This window comes from Petaurus breviceps, unplaced genomic scaffold (assembly GCF_028583685.1).
Source record: "Petaurus breviceps papuanus isolate PSGF00001 unplaced genomic scaffold, PetGlider_PUasm1.0 226, whole genome shotgun sequence".
In the NCBI taxonomy this organism is placed as follows: domain Eukaryota; kingdom Metazoa; phylum Chordata; class Mammalia; order Diprotodontia; family Petauridae; genus Petaurus; species Petaurus breviceps.
Genome location: NW_027185890.1, coordinates 2,088,719 through 2,106,623, shown reverse-complemented (window position 1 = coordinate 2,106,623; position 17,905 = coordinate 2,088,719). Strand labels below are relative to the sequence as shown.

The following is a 17,905-nucleotide window of genomic DNA, read 5'->3' as shown; positions in this document are numbered from 1 at the left end:
CTAGAGACTAAGGAATTGGTTCCAGCTGATTAAAGTTGAGCTTTTGTGAGAAGATTCATAAAAGTATACAACCTCTGTGACTAGCATTTTCATTTGAGTAAGAAAGAGGATGCTTGTTTATTCACTCACTTTTCCAAATTTTGGTTTGAGTGAAAAAAGTGGTATGCATTACCTAAGTCATCTACTTCAGTTAGTTTTAAAAATAGAAATTTCAAAAAAACACCCAGGATGTATTATATTATCAGTACAAGCAACCATCTAATGACAAAGATCACACACAATTCCTCCACACTTCAAGTATCCATAGGTTACTGTGAATAAACAGAGAAAGAAAGAAAAAGAGAGAGGATGAACAAAAAAGTAAATAAATGATTGCACTTGGTAGTCAAGCTAGTAATGTATCTTTTAAAATTTAACTGCTCTCTTCAGTCCTCACAGTTGAATGTCTGTCTTGTATACTCTTGAGCAGCTAGTGGTACAATAGATAGTGTTGGACCTAGAGTCCAAAAGACTTATCTTCCTGAGTTCAAATCTGGCCTCATACACTTACTAGTTGTATGACCCTTGGCAAGTTATTTAACCCTTTTTGCCTTAATTTCCTCATCTGTACAAGCTAGAGAAGGAAATAGTAAAACCACTCCAGTTATCTTTGTCAAGAAAACCCCAAATGGGCTCACAAAGAGTCAGATACAACTGAAACAACCTAACAACAACTTTTTTACTCACAATTTTTCCCACTTGGTAGTACCTATCAGAATGTGTGCTCTACTGACATGGCTTTGGGAAGTGATGCCTTCCAAAAGCCTCTGCTTGTTACTACCTCTTTAATACCTTAACTTCTGTACATTTTAGTTTCCCTATCACATTATGGGTTCCAACAGATTATCTCCAAAGTCCCTTCTACCCTAAATTCTCTAACCTATGACTTGCAAGTTACAATAACACATCACAATAGGCCTTTAACAGAAGAAGAGGCAACTTACCATATAGAAAGCATTGATAAGCCTAAAAATACAAAAACCCAAGAGATGTTGCATAATGTAGCAAAAAAAAAGGGGGGGTCTTGCCCCATTTCCACTAGCTATATTGTCTTGGATAAGTTATTTAACTTTTTTGAACCTCAGTTATCTTATTGATAAAATGAGAATAATAAATGCCTAAAGAAAGAGAGCTACACTGATTGATCTTATGAAATTTTTTTCTAATTTATGTAATCTAATCTATCTAATTTTTCTAATTTTCTAACTTATTCTTAATTCTCAAATTCCCACATCAGTCCATGTGTCTCCTCTCTACTTGTCATTTCCTTTTGGGTGAAACTTAACCTCAGTTATCTATACTCAGTGCTGTTTCATGACTTACAATATATATTATCATGAGAAGAAAGCAGGTTTCAAAAAAATGTCACTATATAACAGACAAAATTTATATAACACTTTAAGGCTTACAAAGTACTGTACATGTATTATCTCACTTGATATAAGTACTTAGCTCAGGGTCTTTCACATAATAAGTGCTTAATAAATGTTTATCAAATGATTGACACATTATATGTATACTTATATATATGCATGTAATTATTTTAAACAATTTGTATTGTTTTACTGTACTTGTGATTTCATCAATATAGAGATTTTTCCAGTGAGGAACTTTCTCAATCAAGATGGTCTGGCATCTTCTCTGTATCTTAGTAATTTCCTGGGGTACTGAGAGGTTAAGTGACCTACTTGATCAGAGTCACTGAGCCAGTATATGTCATAGGTGAGGCCCAGGCTTTCTTGACACTGAGGTCTACTTTTTTCCCACTATAATACATTGTTGGCAGTAAACAAAAATATTTTATTACCTTTTTTTTGCTTATGTACCTATTTTTATGTCCCTCCAAGCCCTGAAAAATAGCAATACTGTTCATCATCTACCCAGTTCACCCCTTTACTGCCTGCCTACTCCAAGTGATCTCATCTAACTAAATCCATTTTCCCAAAGAAACAGAAAGGTGTGTCAAAGGACCACATTTTATAGTAATTTGTGCCAAAAGAAGTAGAGTTGAGTATCAGTCAGTAACTGCCCCTTCTATATTAATGCCTAGAGTGCTTCTCCCTATGTCAATAGGATAGGTATTTTTTTTCTCTGCCTTGTCATATCACTTCCTTTGATATCACTGTCCCTAATCTGGTACCCTGAGACACATCATTATCAATGCCAACACATGGACAATTCTTCATAAACTCTAATGGAGTCACTCCTTGAAAAAGTTAAATTTCTCAAACTCTACTTCTCTGATATTTTCCTATTCACCAAATTATTCAACTTTCTTCCAGAAAAGTTTTCCAAAGTTTTGTCCTACATGCACAGCAATAATCTGGAATACTCTATAAAATAATTCATTTTACCTGGTCTCTGTCTTAATTTTGGGAACTTCAAATATTCAAAGTTTCAAAATGATTTTTCTTTTTGAGGACAAAAAACAAAACAAAACAACCCAAACTTGCTGGAGTTTTGTTCCTTTGCTCACAAAGCAGCAATATTTTTTTTTTAATGAAAGAAGTGTTTTCTGAAGGTAGAACATAAATCTCATAAGGAATGCTACCTGGACCTTCATACCCCTTTTTTTCTACCATAGGAAGACCACAAGTCTTTATTTCTTAGCAAATAATTTCTTGTCCATATAGCAACTGAGCAAATTTCTCTCCCTTTTCAAATAATGAGTAATTCTAGGAAAATCAAAGACAAAATTCAACACATATACTTGCCTCAAGGATACCCAGATCTACAGGGTCCCTTCCCCTTTAATTGTAGCACTGCTAAAAAAAAATTGCAAAGGTGAGAAGGTGAGAGAACAGAACTTCCATAACCCAGACCCAAGGACAGCCAACAAAGTGAAATGATGGGAAAACCAATTCCCTCTCAACAACCTTGGATTCGGTGGTCTTTATGGTGATCCTTTTATCTTCCGGAGGAGATAAGGGACAAAATCAGAATTCCTGTAGGTCATGAGAGCTCCATAAACCCTTGTGCTTCAGATAGCCAAGAGAACTTTTCTCTTATTTTTATGTATTTCATTTTACAAACATTTTTTTCTCTCTTCCTGCTATACCTCCCCCATTGAACAAGAAAAAAAGAAAACCCTCTTAAACAAATATGCATAGCCCAGCAAAATGTGTTCTCCCACTAATCACATCCCAAAATGCTTCATTCTTCATACTGAAATCCATCCCCTTTCTAGAAGAGTTGGGTGGCCTGATTCATGTTCAGTTCCTTGAATACATGGCTTATGATTACCTTCATTAGTGTTCTAAGGTCTTTCAAAGTTGTTGTTGTTTGTAATGTTGTCACTGTTCTCCAGGTTCTGCTCAATTCATTTTGCATCAATTCATGGAGGTCTTCCTGGAGGAATTTTTAAAGCTACATGTCCTTTAGGATACAAGGAAAAACAAATGATAGATAGACTCTTTTCCAAAGAAGCTCACAGTCCAATGGGAGAGAAAATGTGCAACCAACCATGACAAACAAGATATATACAGGATACATTAGTGGTAATCTCAAAGGGAAGGCAGGAAGATGAAGGGCTGGCAACGACTTTTTGCAGCTGGGACTTGAAAAAAGAGAGAGAAGCCAGGAGGTAGAGATAAAGAGGAAGAACGTTCCAGGCATGTAGGACAGCCAGTGAAAGCAATCAGAGTTGGGAGCGTTATGATCAAGGAACAGCAAGGAAACCAGAAGCACAGGTATGGGAATAATCCATCAGTCGACAAGTTTTTACTGAGCACATTGTATGTATCAGCACTTTGCTAAACTCTATGAGGAATACAAAAGTTTAAGGCAAGGGTCCTGAACTCAGGGAATTCCCAGTCTCATTCAACCGTAGTTATTGATTCAAAACACTCAAGGCTCCCACCAGCATCATCAGCACTGGCCCATAAGATAAAATACACTTTTAGTTCTGAGTCAATTCCTGAAGCTAGGATCCCCAATTGCTACCTGTATTTTAGGTAGTCTAGATAAAGAGAGGAGAGAGTAGAGTGAAAGTTCTTAAGGAGAGAGGGATATAGGCCTCCTTCCCTTTATTCAGAGTACAGAGGGGATGGACAGGAAAGGACACACAAGAACAAGCTAAAGGAAATACTAGAGAAGTTAGAAGTAAGTATTGATTGCCGAAGGTTTCAGTGCAGCAGGAATATGGAAATTTGGAGTGTGAGGCAGTTCAATATGATGGAATTTTAAACTCAGAATATAAATTCTACAAGGAAAAGAATTTTCTTTTAATTTCTGTCTTTGTAGTTCCATCACCTACTATGATTCAGTGCACATAGTAGGTGCTTTTAAAACGCTCATTAAATTAAATCAGAACACTCCAGTTCAAGGTCTTGTTTTATCAATTACTGGTAAGACATCTTTCTCCTCTCTGAGTCACAGTTTTCTCAGCTATAAAAAAAGAGGCAAAAATATTTCTCGTACTTCTTTGAAAGATTGTTTTGAAAAAAAATACTTTATAAATTGGAAAGGGTTATATAAATGTAAGTTATTCCAACAATTTTAAATTCTATGAGAGTAGGGCTTACATCTTCTTTGTAGCCCTCGCAAAGTCTAGTCTAATGTCTTCTATATAGAAGATATTTTTCCAATCAACAAGCATTTGTTAAATACCTAGTTTGTACCAGACCCTAGGGATACAAATAGAATGAATGAATGGAACTAAATTAAAAGTAGACCACCCCAAGTGTGGTCCAGTCTAAAGTGGGGAGTGAGGAGATAAGGTCCAGCCACTAAAAGCTTGTTGGACCTCATTTAAAGAAACAAGGATTGAATGAATCAATTGAATGAAAAAGGCATTAAGTATTGTACTGTGTTAGGCCATTAGAGAAGGTGCAATGGAGTGGGGAAGCTGTAGCCTTGAGGCCACATGTGGCATTCTAGGTCCTCAGGTGCAGCCTTTATACTGAGTCCAAGTTTTACAGAACAAATTCTTTTATTAAGGAGATTTGTTCTGTGAAGTTTGGATTCAGTTAAAGGGCTGCACTCGAGGACCTAGAGGACCACATGTGACCTTGAGGCTGCAGGTTCCCCACCCCTGTCCCAGTCTCTTCCTTCTAGGACTTTACATTCTAGGATGGAAAGTACACATATAGAAATAACTATGGTACAAAATAGAATATATATGTTTGAGATATACTGAGAGTCAGAAGGACAGGGTCACTGAGGTACAAGCACTACACCTAAGCCTTATCAGAAAAATAAGGTTTCTAAGTTCCTTTTCACCTCTAGAATCCATCACACCATAGTTTTGCACAGAGCCTGCTCTGATGGTGAATACATGTGCATGCACTTAAAGTGAAGGAGAACGCTAATATGTTGTTATTAGCATTCCTTATCTCTGACAGCTGCTATTTACCTTGCCTCTGCCAGATGATGAAATCCAGGCAAGCAGATATAAAGTGTAGCATTTCCTGCTTCTTGCAAACTGCCTAGGAAGGCAAACATAGCCTATTTCTGCTTAAAATACAATTAGCTTACATCCCCTCCTTAAGTTACATAGTTCTGCAATTCATCAAGCCTTGATGTAATCCCAAAAGGGATCAAAACCGAAAACAATTGGGGCTAATAGAAATAATTAAATCTTAAATATTACCTTAAAGAAAAAGAAACCAGTAACCAAAAGTAAAACCTTTTGTATTTATGCCAAGTATAGATTTAGACAGCAAAGTAGGTTATTTGCCCTGTGACTACTGAATTTTAACATGAATGTGTGTGTTAGGGGCGGGTAGGTGGCACAGTGAATAGAGCACCGGACCTGGAGTCAGGAGGACCTGAGTTCAAATTCGACCTCAGACACTTAACACTTAACTAGCCGTGTGACCTAAGGCAAGTCACTTAACCCCAATCGTCCTCCAAAAAGTAAAAAATAAAACAAAAAACAAAAAAACATGAAAGTGCATGTTGAACATTGTTTGGGTACTAACGCTGTCCATAACATCTGGAGTTTAATAGAAAAAAATACCTTGGCTTTGGAAACACAAGACTTGGGTTTGAATCCCAGCTCCATAAATCATGTGACTTTGGACAAGCTCAGCTTCTCTGAGCCCTCAGTTTACTCAGCTGGCAAATGGGAATGCCAATACTTCTCATAACTACCTGACAGAGGTATTGCAAGGATCATCCATAGTATCTTATGGCAAGTGTTTGACCATCTGAAAAGCATTCTCTAAATACCAGCTGGTAATGCAATTAGACCCTCGTGCCCGCTGTTATTATTATTTTCCCTGGTTAAGTGTGGGATGGGATGTGAGATATAAAAATAGTATAGACAAAGACATAGAAAAAAGAGAACATTTTTCAGCATACAGGTCTTCTTTTTCAACAGTGTGAAGTAAATTTTACAAAATGCCTAGAGGAAGAAACAGAGAAAATTTCACATTCCAGAATACAAGCTCTCCAAATTCAATGTGTTGAACTGTTTTGACTTATTTTGATAAATTATAATTTGATAAAAATATTTGAAATAATGTTTCTGAGCAATTGCATGCTGAACTGTTTTTCTTTTATTAATGAAATCTAAGCAATATGATGACTCACATGCATATAACAGGCTTTGGGGTTTGTGAAGTAAGAAGCATAAGCATTTGCAAGTTGTTGTTTTTTTTTCAACTACTCCTTCCCAACCCCCTCCTAACCACACAAAGTTAAAAATCCAGGAGTTCTGAGAAGAAACGTAGCAGCCTCTACTCTCTCTAGCCAATCAGTATGCCTCGTTTCCTTCACGAATATAAAATGTCCGTGAATGTGAGGAGAGAATAAATTGAATTTTAAAATAAAGATTAAAAGAATGAAACAAAGCAAACTGGAGTCGAAATGACTAATGAAAGGCCTATGCACATCAAAGTCTGCCAGTTAATGTGGAAGCTAAGACAGTTTAGTATGTGCCCACATGTGCAAGTTTGTGAAGCTAGTCACTCCAAATTCATTGCTGGTAATGATTCTTATGTAATTTGACTTAGGAGAAAAAAACCAAAAAGTTTTCTGCCGCTATGTTACACACACATGCACAATATATATACACATACATATATAAACATACATACACATATACACATACATACACACACATACACATATGAAGGCTGTCCAAGTACTGGTCTTGCCCATGGCTGGTTGGAGCTTTCTGAAGAGCAATAGAATGAGACGAGAGAAAAACCTCTATTTCTCATGACATCCAAAAATAATCATGAGTCAAAAAATTTCAAAAATAAAAACCCAATAGACTAAAAACAAAAATTATGTGGACATGTAAAATTCTAGATTGGACTCATCCAACTTAAAATGACCAAAACCCATTAAATTAGGAGGGAAATGAAAAACAAAGAACTCAAACAAACTGGCTTTTCAAGTACTAGCTACCCTCCTGAGTATTTGAAATCTTCCACATGGATGCTATTTACAGTAAGGAACAAGAAGTGAAATAGCGCCCAAATTCATTTTCCAGAAAACCTGCCAAGTTTTCACATCAGAATTGCAGTTCACAGGTACTTCTGTCTTCTAAATTTCAGAAAGCATCTTTGTCACCAAGTTAAGTCAAGAACTCATTTTCCAAGGGAATTTGAACATCTATCTTGAAAAGAAATGACAGAAAGGGGAAAGATGTAAAAAAAGACCTGTTAGTAACAGGAAAAGATTGAAGCTTGAAGCTGTTGATTAAAAGGAGGCATAGGGATTACACAAGGATTTTAATAACTTGTGTCTCTACCCCCTCTTACTAGGCAGCTATTTCGTATGCAGTGGATGGGGCTTGGAGTCAAGAAGACCTGGGATCAAATCCAGCCTCAGAAACTTACTAGCTGTGTGACCCTGGGCAAGTCACTTAACCTCAGTTTCCTGAACTGTAAAAAAGGGATAATTAAAGCACATACCTTACAGGGTTGTTATGACATTCAAATATGATAATATGTGTAAAGTGATTAGAACAGTGGCTACACATATGTCATGACATACAAGTGAATTGGATTTAAGTGAGGAAAGTCTGTGCTGTCACCAGCTTCACTTTCTCCTCTGGAGTCAACTGGGTCCAGTGGCAAGATATAGATCAGGACAACTGGAGATGACCCTGGATGCAGTGGGAGACACTGGCCTCTCTATGCTAAGGTTTTTCCCAAATCTCAATTTGACTGAGGCAATGCCAATTCAAAGATTAAGGCTAGGTAAGAAAGAAGGCAAAGAATGACTTATTTTACCTTAGCCAAAAAAAAAATTATTTGGGAGGGGAAGACTCTCAGGGTTTCTGGCCAAAATAGAAACAATTGCTATTTATATTTACTCTGAGTCAATCATGGCCCGAACAATGACCAGGTGAGGCTTGACCTATTATCGGTCAATCAATGAGAACCAGAGTGCCCAACATAAGTGTTTATCCCTTTCCTTCCCACCTCTTATTGAAGATGAGTAACTGTATTCAATAGAAGGCACACATAATTATGAAACCGAGGATCCCAGTGTTTTATTTTCCTATTGAAATAACTTCTGTCAGTGAGTTGAGGAGTTCAGATTGTATAGTTATTAACCACTTTTATGGCTCATGTGTTTCAGAATGTTTTGAAAATTAGTGACCCTGATATTCTTTCTAACCTTTGTTCTCTTTTACAAGTTACCTTATTTAAAACATCACAGAAACATGTTGAAGTATATTGCATTGCTTCTGTTTTTCTCACCCATTCTAATGTAGTTAATCATTCCAAAAATGCTTTTACCCCCTTTGGAGGAACTCACAAGAACCAATGAAGTTTTACTTCATTAAGGGTTAGGCTAGGCTAGGGATAGACTGGGATAAATAGTGTAAGAGAGGATGAGTTAGAATGGGTTAGGATGGAATAGGGTAGCAGGTATGGCACGGGATGGCATAGAATGATATGGAATGGCATGGGATAGTGTGGTATGTTATATGATATAATAGGGAGGAAGTGTGAAAAAATTCAGTACTTGTGATATTCACAAAATAACCATTGAGAAAAAAATGATCAGGAGGATAAATCTAGACAACTAGCATTGATGTCAATTCTTATTACCTTATCTTCCAGTATGATTGGAAACAGAAACAAAAACCAGGATCCTTCTATAATCATGGGTAGAAAAAGGACTGACTGCAAAGGAGGAAAAAGCGCAAATATCCTAGGGGAAGATGAAAAAGATAGAACACTTAAAATAATACAGTGTTGACCAGTGGGCCTGCTTCCATGGTTTCCAGATTTTTTTAAAGAATTAGAAATTTATACTTCATAACAATTATAAAGATGAAAATAATAACCTCAATAAAACTGAAACTAAAGACTTGTCTTTGATGGGGAAAATGGCAGTTTTCTATTTCTTAAAAATGTGCTTTTTAAGCTTTTTTACTACGACCCCCTTTTGTCTTAAGATGTCAAGGATCCCTGAATAATATTATTAATATCAGTTGATTAAGAAACTACATTAAAAATAAAATGACAGTCTCTGGTATGAATATACATTCTTGGCCCCTTGCAATAATTATATGTTCCCTAAAATTATAGAAGCAATCATTAACTTCATTCAAGAGAATGATAATAATGAGACAACATACCAAATCTTGTGGGATGCAGCTAAAGCAGTTCTTAGGGGAAGTTTTATACCTCTGAATGCATACATAAAACCAAAGGAGAGATTAATAAAATTGAAATTAAGAAAACTATTGAATTAATAAATAAAACTAAGAGCTGATTTTATTAAAAAGACCAATAAAAATGATAGACCTTTGGTCAATATGATAAAAAAAAAAAAAAGAAGGGGCGTCCAGGTAGCACAGCGAGTAAGAGCACCAGCTCCAGTGTTGGGATGACCTGGGGATCAAATCCAGGCTCAGATACTCAGCACCAAACCCAGAAATAACTGTCTGTGTAACCTTGAGTAAGTTACTTAACCCCGATTGTTTAAAAAAAAAAAAAAAAGAATGATCTCTATGGGGTGGCTACGTGGCACAGTGAGTAAAACTCTGGCCCAGGAGTCAGGAGGACACAAGTTCGGTTCTGGCCTCAGACACTTAACACACACACACACACACACACACACACACACACACACACTCACACACTAGCCATGTAACCTTGGGCAAGTTACTTAACCCCAATTGCCTTCCAAAAAGAAGGCAAAAAAAAAATGATCTCCGTATTAAAATTAGTATCCTCTGAGCCTTGCACAATGCCTAGCCTATAGTAGGCACTTGATAAATGACTTTCCAATTATTGAACACCTGTGATATCTTAGAAGTGTAAATTGAGAGATGTTTCAGATATTCACCCCTAGATTTTCCAAAGGAAGCTGTAGGAAACAGGAAAGGACACAACTACCTAGATTGTGCCAAGACCCAAGAAGTATTCCTGAATTTTCTGCCTTTTTAAGGAAAAACACAAAACTCTTTAGAGCATTACTGAATATTATAGACAGAAAGCAAGGTGTGGATGACCATGCCTTATGCAAGAACTCATAAGAGGAAAGAAGTCAGTCCCAGCAAGACATAAAGAGATTCTTTGCAATGCAATAGTTCAAATGTGTGCTCATCCAAAAAAACAATCATTTGTGCATCCTGAGATATCTTATTTTTGACTCTCTACAGTGCCTAAGGAATGGAAAGATCAAAGTGACATGTTTTTAATATTAGAGTGTAAGTTCCTTGCAAGTAAGAATCATTTCATTCTTGATCCTTCTATCCCTATCATCTGCTGGACCACTGTCTGACATATGGCAAGTATTTAATAAATACTTGTTAATTGATTGATGGTTTGATTAGAAGAGATCTTTGATCCATCCACCCAATCAAATGAGCTGACATGGAAGTGTTTGAGACATTGATGAAAACCTTTAAGGGGGGGAGGGGATTTATGCAGATATACCATACCACTTTGACTCATTCTTGACTCTGTGCAGATGAATTGGGAAATGAATTCCTTGACTCAAACTATTTCAGAATGATCCACTCCATTGTGTAGGGCTTTTTACCTTTTCAATTTTTGAAAGATCCTGAGGGAATAGAACTAAAAATAGACCTTTGACCCAGGAGTAGTTCTCTGTGAATGACTGTGAAGGAGAAAGGAGCAAGGAGACAGGGAAGCATATAGGAGGTGCATTTAGTCACAGTCATGGGTCCCAAAATGAGAGTTTCTGGATCCCAAGTTTCTCACTCCAGTGTTGGTGAGACAAGTGCAACCTCTTGGTGTCAGAGTTACAAGTTGAAAGGGGGGGGGGGAACCACAGGATCTGAATGGTTAAGTTCTTGACACCCTCCCACCCTTACCCCAACTACTATCATTTCTGCAGTAATTTCAAAAGGTCCTGAACCCCAGTACCCTGGAGAGAAGAGGGAATTTTCTAGGTATCATGATACCAGAATCTAATCTTCTAGTGAGAGAAGGGAGTATTCTTTTTTTATTATTATTTCATTTTTTAATTACATTAATACATATTCATGGAATAAAACAAGCATTTCCATAACATAGTACAATAAGATGATTGTACATGAAACTGCAAATCTAGCATGCACAACTTTTTATTCCTTTAAATATACAACAAAATTATCATGTAAATTCTTTTTTTCCTCTTTTTCTATCCTCCCCCCATGCCACTCTAGAGATAGCAACCATTAGACACAAGTGTGTGTGTATACATACATAAGTATATACACATACATATATATGTAAAATTATTCTAGATATATTTCTACTTATCAATTATTTCTCTGGATGCAGATAGCATCTTTATACATCCTTTGTAATTAATTTGACTATTTATAATAGACAAAATAACTTATTCACTCAAAGTCATTCTTAAAACAGCATTACTGTTACTGTATACAAAGTTCTTTTGGTTCTACTCATTTTTATTCTCTGTTATTTCATGTGAGTCTTTCCATGTTTTTCTAAGATCAGCTCATCATTTCTTATACCACAGTAGTATTCTATCACAGTCACATAGCACAACTTCATCAACATTCCTATATATAATGAATGTTTGTTGAATATAGGCTATTGGAGACAGCCTGCCACCTGCCACAACTGGAAGAGCAATGAAGGATGAAAGTCATAGCATGGGGAAACAAAAGATCTAGACATTGTCCTTTTCTTTTACTGTAAGTCATTCAGATGCTGCAGGTCTGAGGGAAAGTTGCTTCTCTAGTAACCCCGACTTCATTTTCCTTCAATAATTTCCTTCTATGTGACCTAAAGGAGACTTCCTAAACTTTGTAATAACTCTTTGCCACAGCCTTTGAAGGGATCGGCAAACCATGGTATGAGGACCCAATCTGGCAGTAGTTTGCAGAGCCAGAGAGAAGGGAACTATCTGGAAAGTAATAGTTCAGGGTTACTTCTCTGACAGTATAAATCAGGAAAGCTCTGTATAGACTAATAAATTCTGTACTTTGCAAGGACATCTCAGGAAGTTCATCAAGTACAGTGATGTCAAATTCAAATAGAAATGGCTCCCTACAGGTTGCATGTTGACTTAGAAAACCAAAAATTAACATTATCTAGACCATGCTGTATTTTTCTTTATTTTGTTAAGCATTTTTCAATTACATTTTAATCTAGCTCTGGCCACATAGGGGAATTTTGCCAGGAATGGTGAGACACAAGTTTGATATTTTGGATCTAGGGTATCCATGGACTTCAAATCCATAGGAAGGGATTGATTGGTTACCTAGCATCTCTGAATCTTTTTTACTTGGAGGGGAAGGAAGAGAACTATATCTACCATCTATCTACACCCATATATATGTGAATGTATATACATATGTATATATATACATGTATGTGTTTACTATGTATATCTTATTCTTACTATTGTTTTATTTTTAATTTTTTTAAGGATTTGGGAAAGATCTTTCTAGTCTAAGCTGTACTTAAAACCATCTAGTCTTAACTCACACCTAAACAACATCCCTTCTACATCCACTTCATGAAATAATCATCAGACTCTGCTTGAAGACTTTTTGTGACATGGGACCCACTGAATCCCAAGGCAGTTTTGGGTGAGTTCTAACTGGAAGGATTTTTCCTTACACAGAAACAAAACTTCTACCTTTCTGCAATTTCCATTTATATAAGTCACTGTAGACCCCTTAAAATACTCATAATGCCATACAGAATTATTTAGAAATAAAGGTTTTTGATAGATCCCAAACGATTAAAATCTCAAAGGAAAATATAAAGCTCAGCATCTGTTTCAATTTTATTATGTTCTTGGATCTACTTCTTGATACAGCAATCATTCCAAGTTTCCCTTATTGTGCTGGGGTTCCTGACTTCCCTAATAAAACCCCATAGCACAGTGTATGGGTGAAGTTTATTTATGTAGGGGACAATCTCTAGATATTACTTACTGCAGATCAGTTCTCCCAGATAAAGGCTTTGAAAGCACATCTGTAATAGATGCTCAGTCTTCATAATAGCTTCCATGCTTTACTTTTGCATTGCCAGCAGAGTAGCAGCACACTGTTGTGCTCACGATTACTCTTCTAAGAATGGCAAATCACTTTGTTCTTCTCTCTCCATTATTCCTTCCACTGCATAGTCTTAGAGAGCATTCTTTACTTTAACACTTTACATGACATAAAACAGTAGGGGAAAGTTACAAAAGAAAATAAAAATTCAGCAAGAAACAACATGTGATCATCTTGGAAAACTGGCCACTGTTGTTGCCTCTCAAGCCTCTCAGGCCAAAGCTAATGAGATAAGAAGATAACAGGAACGAATGTAAAGCCTTACACTTTATTTTAAAAATCAACTTCACAAACACAAGGTGAAAATTGAGGCAAATGCAGATTCTACTGTGTGGTATTTAAAGTCCCTCATAGTCTGACTCTAACCTATCTTTCTAGCTTGACTTTATTTTGCTCCCCATACCACCTCCAGCCAGACTCACTTACTTGCTTTGCCCTTTCCACAATATTCTCTTTTCTATTTCCATGCCTGGAATGTTCTCTCTCCTCATATCCACCTAATAAAATTCTTTTCTTCCTTTAAGATACAGTGCAAAGACTCTCTTCTACATAAAGTTTTTCCTATTCATTCTAAGTGCTAGAGCCTTCTCTCCCTAAAAATTTTCTATTCAGTATCTTTGCATTAATTTTGTACATACTTATCCTATATAACCTTACTTAGGTACATAGTGTCACTCACCATAGGTTGTAAGCATCTTGAAAGTAAGGATTATTTCATTTTTGGTCTTTGTATCTCCCAGAGCCTGGCACACAGTAGGTGCTTGTTGAGTGGTTGATTGGTTGTTAAGACAAAATATAAACTAGCAAAACTCCTGAACAAAATGTTTATTACAAATTACAGGCCAAAACTGTAACAGCAAAGTTGAGTTATGTATATTGCATTTTTTCCCAAGAGAAAAATGTATGTATGTATGAACACTGTATGTATACATACATATGTAACTATATGTATGTATATATAGATATTTAAAATATGATTATCTTCCCTAACAAAATGTGGGAGCAGCTAGGTGGTACAGTGGATAGAGTACCAGGCCTAGAGTCAGGGAAACTCATCTGCCTGTTTTCAGTTATGGTACTTACCTGTGTGACCCTGAACAAATCACTTAATCCTATTTGCCTCAGTTTCCTCATCTGTAAAATAAGCTGGAGAAAGAAACGGCAAACCACTCCAGTATCTTTACCAAGAAAACCCCAAATGGGGTCATGAAGACATGAACACAACTGAAAATAATTAAACAATAACAACAAAAAACATATCCAGTCTGCCCTTGTAGTTCCTTCCCTAAATATGATAACTACAGCTCACATCACTTCAAATGTCACTGTGGTTTTCCACTTGCTGCTTGCCAAAGCATAAATTGAGTGTTAAAACAGAAAATGCCCTTTCCAATGATATGAACCACTCATAAAAACCAGCAACCTAATTCCATTCAAAACAAATAAAGGAAAGAAATTAATCATCTGGCATTATTACCCCCATAGACTGAAGCCACGTCTAAAGGCAATACTTAATCTATTGCTCAGAGCTTAAATATAAGGTGTGCGTAACTGTGTATAACTGTAACCAGGGTATAAAAGAGTTCTTGTAATCACTAACAAACCAGAGCACAGGGCAGGAGAGCAATGACCACACCTCTCCTCAGATCATACCACCTTGGAAGAACTGAAATTGTACAAGTCCCCAAAATAAGTTCTGAAAATAGCAATACAAAAAAACTTGCACTTGAGACTGCCTCAGGGTAGAGTTCAATTTTAACATAAAATTGGAAGTCAAGGAATATTCTGAGGAAGTGAACAAACAAGGTGGGGGGAGGGGGCAAAGAACATGATCATAAAAAGTTACTACAGTGACTGTATCAGCAATGCCATATTCACAATGCCTATAGAGATTACAAATATGCTGATATAATTATCCATCACAAAATACGTCAGGTTTGCCATTTGGGGAAATAAACTAGAAAATTTATTAAGATACCAAAAGACTGAGTCCCAAAACCAGAAAGTGAAAGCCATCAGAGTAGTTATGACATTGGCACAGGTAGATAAAGTAGAAAGTACCCACATTTTCAAGCCTTTAAAACAGAACAGGCTACCTCAGGCAAAGGTCCTCCTCTCCCCACTCACAGCAACCACCCAGCGTCCTGGAAGAGCGCTCCCAGCAGCTCCAGCCCCTGGCAGTGCTCAGCCGGAGTCCTAACTAAAAAAAAAAAAAAAAAAGGGAAACCCCACCAAATGCCAACAGCAGGACCGTTAGCTCAGCTTTTTTTTTTTCTCTTGCTCTGCTATGTCAGCACGTCCATGGGGCATGGGAGATCTTTAAATCCCATAACCCTTACAGTGACAGAGAAGATCAAAACACATACTCAGAAGAGGATAGAAGTGGCAAAATAGTGAAGCCTCAAAGAAAATTGTGAATTCCTGGAAGGACTCAAAAGGAATTTTAAAAATCAGAGAGGTAGAAGAAAAATTGGGGAAAGAGATTAAAATAATAAAGAAGAGTCAACAGCTTGAGAAAGGATGAACAAAAATGAGGAAATATGCAAACAACTCCTTAAAAAGAAGAATTGACCAAATGAAAAAGAAGTTATAAAAGGTCACTGAAGAAACTCATTAAAAGGTAGAATAGGCCAAATGTTAATGGAGATACAAAGTTCACTGAAGAAAATAACTTAAAAATTAGACTTGGGTAAATGGAAGCTAAGGACTACATGAGACATCAAGAAAAACTCAGCAAGCTTGCAAGCCCAGGAGTAGAAGGCAGCAGCAATAGCTAGCAGTTCTTACCGCCGTCACTACTGCAAATACAGGCCTTCCATGATGTCTGCTCTCTCTGTAGCGATCAACAACTTTACCTTGAATGTTTTTTAAAAAACTAGTGAAGAAGATGCCTCCCAGAATGTGTTTTATTCTCCCATGAGCCTCTACTGTGCCCTGGCTATGGTCTTAGATGGGGCCAAGGGAAATACTGCTGCACAGATACAACAGGTTGTTTCTTTAAAGGAAGGTACAGATGTCCACCAAAGTTTGCAGTCTTTTCTCGCAGGAACTAAGAAAACTGGCAGTGAATGCCTGCTAAGAATTGCTAACTGTCTCTTTGGAGAAAAGACTTATGATTTTAACCCCTCTTTTAAGGAATCCTGTCAAAAATTCTACCATTCAAATATGGAAGAACTTGACTTTGCAAATGCTCCTGAGGAAGCAAGAAAGCATATAAATAAGTGGGTAGAAGAAAAGACAGAAGGTAAGATTGCAGAACTGCTAGGTAATGGTTTCATTACTTCACTGACCACTTTGGTACTTGTGAATGCCATCTATTTCAAAGGAAAATGGGAAAAACATTTTGATAAATGCAGGACAAGAGAAATGATGTTCAAAATCAACAAAGAGAAGCAGAAACCAGTACAGATGATGTTTCAGAAATCTACATTTAGCGTGACCTACATAGGAGAAGTGTTTACCAAGATCCTAGTTCTGCCTTACGTTGGAGGACAAATGGACATGGTCATTTTGCTTCCAGATGAGAACACAGATCTAAAAACGTTGGAAAAAGGACTTACTTCTGAGAAATTAGCAGATTGGTTAAATACAAAGATGATGGATGAAACTAAGGTGGAAGTTTTCCTTCCAAGATTTAAATTGGAGAAGGATTTAAATATGGAAGACATTCTTCAAAAATTGGGGATGTCAGATGCTTTTGACAGATCCATGGCTGATTTTTCTGGGATGTCAGCCAGGAATGACCTGTGTCTGACCAAGGTTATACACAAGGCTTATGTGGAAGTTAATGAAGAAGGCACAGAAGCAGCCGCTGCCACTGCAGCAATCATGGGGTTGGGATGTGCAATGTTTACTCCACAATTCATGGTTGACCGTCCTTTCCTTTTTCTTATCCGAGATAACATCTCAAAAAAACATTTTGTTTTTGGGAAAAGTGATCTCTACATAAAAGAGATCATTTACTTTTAATGGAGTCTTTACCCTCATGCTATTTACATCTGTTTTACCCAGACACTCATGTAACCATAATCCAAAGGGTCTTCATCAACGGGTAATACTAATCCAAAAATAAAACTCTTGATTGAGAAATTCTCTAAAAAAAAAAACAATATAACAAAATTTAAAAGGCTGAAAAAATAGAAGAAAATGTGAAATCTCATTAGAAAAAAAATAATTGACCTGGAAAATAGACCCAGAAGAGACAATTTAAAAATTATTGAGCTACCTGAAAGTCACAATAAGTTTAGATATCATCTTTCAAGAAATTATCAAGGAAAAGTGACCTGATAACTTAGAACTGAAAATAAACTAGAAATTGAAAGAATCCACAAATTGCCTCCTAAAAGAGATCCCAAAATGAAAACTCCCAAGAATATTATCAAATTACAGAGTTCTCAGGTCAAGGAGAAA

At 36.6% G+C, this 17,905-nt stretch overlaps 1 protein-coding gene across 1 annotated transcript; it reads left to right on the top strand.

The window, feature by feature from the left end:
- The first annotated feature begins 16,217 nt into the window (after positions 1 to 16,217).
- LOC138166838 (serpin B6-like) lies at positions 16,218 to 17,621 on the top strand. Its single transcript, XM_069095298.1, has one exon. The coding sequence runs from the start codon at positions 16,412 to 16,414 to the stop codon at positions 17,462 to 17,464; it is 1,053 nt and encodes a 350-aa protein (XP_068951399.1). The 5' UTR covers positions 16,218 to 16,411; the 3' UTR covers positions 17,465 to 17,621.
- Positions 17,622 to 17,905: the final 284 nt, after the last annotated feature.

Bases quoted from the DNA above. Each gene is read 5' to 3' on its own strand.
- LOC138166838 (XM_069095298.1), top strand. From the start codon at position 16,412: ATGAGCCTCTACTGTGCCCTGGCTATGGTCTTAGATGGGGCCAAGGGA.